Below are 5,053 nucleotides of genomic sequence, written 5' to 3' on the forward strand. Positions count from 1 at the left end.
GCCTTTTGAGGACTGACCACAGGTTCTCTATAGGATTGAGATCCGGGGAGTTGCCTGGCCACGGATCCAAAATTTCAATGTAATGATCTTCGAGCCACTTCTTTATCACTCTTGCTTTGTGACATGGTGCTCCATCATGCTGGAAAATACACGTATCATCACCAAATTTCTCATGGATTGTTGGAAGAAGTCACTCTTGCCGGACGTTTTGATACCATTTTTTATTCATGGCAGTGTTTTTGGAATCAATTTTCCAGATGTCCCAAACAGTCGGAAGGGAGCTTCATAAGAAAAAATCACTTTGCACCAGTCTTCTGTGGTCCAATCCTTGTACTTCCTGCAGAATTTTAGTCTGTCCTTGACGTTTTTCTTGGAGAGAATTGGCTTCTTTGCTGCCCTTCTTGACACCAGGCCGTTGTCCAAAATTCTTGGCCTCTCTCACTCCAACCTGCTTTCATTCCTGAGCAAGCTCTGCACTGCTGGAGACACGATTCCGTAGCTAACTCCTCAGGAGGAGACTGTCCTGGCGCTTGCTGGACACTCTGGGACGTCCTGAAGATTTTTTCACTGCAGTCAAACCTCTCTCCTTGAAGTTCTTGATGATCTGGTAAATGGCACTCTACACAATAATCTAGAAGCAATGTGAATGAACACCACAACAGCTTAAGCAGCAAACTTTGCAAAACACAAAATTTATGTCACTGCCAAAACTTTTGGCCATGACTGTATAACAGTTTAGTGGCAAATTAAAAGTGATAATGTCAATATATAAATGTAGTGTTTTTAAGTAATACAGCTATGTAATAATTATATAACACTTATTTAATACTTATTTAATATAAGTCACTTATTTAAGTAGTATTGTACAAAATTGTGTTAAAACACAATTAAGCCTTTGGAAACACTGTAACAAAACTGAATAAACTTGAGCTGTTACACATACATACATTTAGCCAGTGCATGTGCTGAAGTTAAGTAGAAATCAGGCCAAGTCAAAAGACCTCTCACAAAAGCTGGAGCTATAGAGAACATACATTATTACATTAGAAAATCTATGGCTGCAAGACAATTTACAAAACACTTAAAGTTCCTCGAGACACAGCTGACAGCCTTGTTCATAAGTTTAAAATATGCTGTACCAGAAAAGCTTTGAGGGTGTTGAAGAAAAGGCACAAAATCATCAAGGAGAATAAAATGTTTGATTAGAGCAACTGAGTAAAACCCCTCGATTTACTGTCAAAGACTTGCAAGATAGTTTGATGAAAGGAGGCAAAAACATTTCAGTTTAATTTACAAGTATGAAATACAGCAGAACTGTTTTTTTTATAGTAATTATTTACTGAAATAAATCATTATTATATCATTATTTTGAAACATTCTGCTGTCCAAACAACTTTGTCTTCCAGTGCAAGTTAAAATATGTATGTATGCTTGCAGTCTCTAAAAAAACAGGCTCGCACTACAGTATAGAAAGTCTTTAATAAGGGCCACGAAAAGAACCAGCATATCCTTTGCCAGTTTTCCTTTTTTTAATACTTTTTTTGTTAGTAATATAAAATAATTATCTGGTAATATGTTGTTGCATTTAAGCTTACATTAAGCTGTGCATTTAGAAAAACTTTCTTTTGTAGTAAAATGAAAAGATGCTGATGACAAATGACATGAATTGCATGTGTTGCAGGTACAGTGGTCCCATCCAAAACAAAGATAGCGTATCACTTCTCAACACTGGTTCTGACTTACGGCCAGCAGCACACACTGCAGATAGAACCACGGGATGAGTATGGCAACCCCACCAGTAACTCTGTCTCACTTGTGGATGAGGTCAATTACAGCATGCATGTCCACCCAGTAAGAACACTTACTGCATACCCAGAGTTTTTTTTATTCAAGCTTTCAAAGTTTGGATATAGGTCTTAGCATTAAAGGGGTTTCAGGTCCAGCAGAATTAGTTGAGTTTCCATTCAGATCTCTTTTTCTTACTGTTCCTACAGTTGGGCACAGTGGATGAGGAGAGCTTAGATGATTGCTACAGCACATCGGTATCATCAAACAAGCCACAGTGCCAAGTTCTGATGAGGCTTACCTTCAGGAAAAAAGGCTGCTTCAGAGCATGCATCTCATACAGGGACCAGCCCCTTAGCAATGGGGAGTTTGACATCATTGTACTCAGCGGTGAGTTAATCCTGGCATTGGAGAGGTTGTTGTAGAGACTTTTTACCAACATGGTAAAACTCAAGGATCACCTTGTCACCAAATTCCATGAATTTTCCATTGTGTTTACTGGATAAAAGTAAAACAAGAAAAGAAAAGAGAAATTTTCAAAAATAATTTGCTTAACTTTTCCATTACATTAAATCACAATTTTTCGAAAGACGTGCAACTTAGGTAATTTGGTGAAACTAAATGTAAAACAAGTGACAATAACAAATCTGCCAGTGCAGACAAAATACAACTGTATTGAACATACATTCTCAGAAAAGTCTTAATATGTTTCTCAAATCATCAATATATAGTACTGAATGAATATCTAGTATTGCCAGTGCTAAAATGTATTGCTCCGAATGGCCATATTCAGATTAATCCCTACAAGGTTCTGCCTGTTCTTGTCTGGCCACAACCCACAACCCACACCTAGGTTTTGCAATTTTTTTTTATGAAAGCTTTGTGTAAAACTTGAATACCTAATATTAAACCTGACTGATTCAAGGTTTTGGCCCAGTCTGTTTCAGTGGTGTTCAACAGACTTGAACCAATACCTGAACAGGCAGTTCTGTTGCCAGTCAGTAAAGCTACCATTAATGTAACCCAGGGCTTCTTCAGATACTCTCATCGTGTTTTCAGGATGAATCTGAGACAAGGGGTCACCCAACATGTCAATAGGAAGAATCGCTGACAATTCTGTCTGATCTACAAACTGTTTCACAACCAAACACATGCGAGAAGTGATGCAGGAAATAATGTAAGATCACAGACAGTTCTCACTAGAACTGGACCAATTATGGATCTACAGTACTTAGGAAAAATATAAGACTGTATTTCTTCCTGTTAGAAATTGTAGCCCGCAAGAAGCTAACAATACAAGTTGTTTGTACACTGGTTTGCAGTGAAAAAGAAAAAAGAAAAAAAAATGAAGAAGATGGTTGCTTGCAGAAGCCATGCATGCTGATGTTTCTCTACAGATCTGACTCTACCCCCCGAACTTTCCCATGCCCTGTATCTTATGCTCTTTCATTGGCTGTAGCAGTAACACATTTCACACTGCAGGACTCTGATTCGGCAACAGGTCCAGATATTTAGCATGCTAATGCTGGGCACACATTGCTGACAATTAATTAATTTATTTATTTATTGCATTTGTACAATAATCTTTAAAATCAGTTAATTCCAAGGATCAGTAATATGCAAATTAACATTTGCCTCTATAATCATAAATGAGTGGAAATGAGAAGTCATGGAGTTTTAGTGATCAAAGTGTGAGAACTTTGTTGTTCTCTTCAATGTAATTGTAAGGGCAACAATGACAGAACACAGCAGATTGAATACATAACATCCAGAATAGTGGAAGCACATTGCTGTAACCTTTTCTCAATGTCTTTTCACCATTATGCACTCACACAGAAAATGAGAAGAACTGTGTGGAGAAAAACGTATCTACCCCTGGCATAAGCATCTACTTTGAGGCCTACCTCTACAGCATGGGCACTTACAGTAGTTGTCCTTGGCAGTTTCTAGCATCCTCCCAGCTAGCCCTGCAGAGACGGCCCTCCATGGGTGATGATGAGGAGGAACATGACTCCCCTGTAGAGGGGCAGTCAGAGAAGGTCAAAAAACCAAAAAAGGTGTATTGCTATATCTCACCAAAGGTAAAATTGATTTTAAATGGGTTAATGCTACGTTTGTGTGGTTAAATTGGTTTGTTAATATTGGTTCTTTGTTCATTTAAATACTGACTTGTTGTGTTTCAGCAATTTTCCGTGAAGGAGTTTTACCTGAAAATTATCCCTTGGCGCCTTTTCACTTTCCGTGTGTGTCCTGGAACTAAGGTTATCTTTTTTTCAGACTACCTTATTTTCTGAACCATTTTACCAAAAACACTATTCTTTTGCTGACTGCAAAAGCTGTTATTTTATTCAAGAATATATATTTTTCTTTTTGTTTTAATTCTGGCAGTTCACTTACCATGGACCAGACCCTGTTCATAGATACCTAACACTGGTAGTAGATGATGGGATTCAGCCTCCCGTAGAGCTCAGCTGTAAGGACAGAAATATCATGGCTGCAACCTTTATCCGCTTTCTCCACAAGAATATTGGTTAGTATGAGTGGCAGTGTGCCGTAAATACAATCAAATGTAGATATATTGTTGTGTTTGATTTGTGTTTTGTTTTTTGTTTTGTGTGTGTTTGCATCTTCTAGGTGGATCAGAAACATTTCAGGATAAAGTGAACTTTTTTCAGCGGGAGCTGAGACACATTCACTCCAAGAGACCTCGCACTAAAACCTGCCTGAAAATCAGCCGTCACTCACTCCTTGAATCGGTGAGCACATCTAGCAGATCATTCCTCATGGGCCATACAGGGGCCAGTTGCATAAACTTAGCCACCATCTTAAAGGGGTCATATGATGCGATTTCAATTTTTCAAGTTGCAAAGACTAGTCTCAAATCCAAAGAGATATTCTTTATAAAAGTTAAGAGTCAGCCACGCCTACCTAAAACGGCTCGTTCTAACACGCCCCCACATATCTACTTCACTATGTGGGAAGATTTGCATAACGCCGCCCAAATGTTCACGCAAAGAAAGAAGGCGTAACTTTTATTCTCGCTGTAGTATTGTTGCCACCGCCATGTCGTGAAGGCGCTGTGTTTCGTTGTGAAAGCGAAACTACTTTGTTTGGCCTTCCAAAAGAGGACAATATCTGCTTCGTCATGCCTGGAGCTGATCCGTGCTGGTTACTGAGGAAATACAACAACTTTGTGCTGCAGATCCCCAGATCAGCTTTCACCGTGGACGAAGCGGAGTCCAGCCCGGGGTCGTCACATGTGGTTGCC

At 39.0% G+C, this 5,053-nt stretch overlaps 1 protein-coding gene across 5 annotated transcripts in view; it reads left to right on the forward strand.

The window, feature by feature from the left end:
* The window catches only part of arel1 (apoptosis resistant E3 ubiquitin protein ligase 1), a 96,781-nt gene that overhangs the window by 57,595 nt on the left and 34,133 nt on the right, over window positions 1-5,053 (forward strand). For all 5 annotated transcript variants that reach the window (XM_016465507.1, XM_016465510.1, XM_016465509.1 and 2 more), the window contains 6 exons: window positions 1,682-1,851; window positions 1,995-2,175; window positions 3,622-3,866; window positions 3,969-4,046; window positions 4,174-4,315; window positions 4,420-4,541. In XM_016465507.1, the coding sequence (XP_016320993.1) occupies window positions 1,682-1,851; window positions 1,995-2,175; window positions 3,622-3,866; window positions 3,969-4,046; window positions 4,174-4,315; window positions 4,420-4,541 (938 nt within the window). The remainder of the gene's footprint in view (window positions 1-1,681; window positions 1,852-1,994; window positions 2,176-3,621; window positions 3,867-3,968; window positions 4,047-4,173; window positions 4,316-4,419; window positions 4,542-5,053) is intronic.

The sequence above is a fragment of the Sinocyclocheilus anshuiensis genome, unplaced genomic scaffold (assembly GCF_001515605.1).
Source record: "Sinocyclocheilus anshuiensis isolate Anshui unplaced genomic scaffold, SAMN03320099.WGS_v1.1 scaffold452, whole genome shotgun sequence".
NCBI lineage: Eukaryota > Metazoa > Chordata > Actinopteri > Cypriniformes > Cyprinidae > Sinocyclocheilus > Sinocyclocheilus anshuiensis.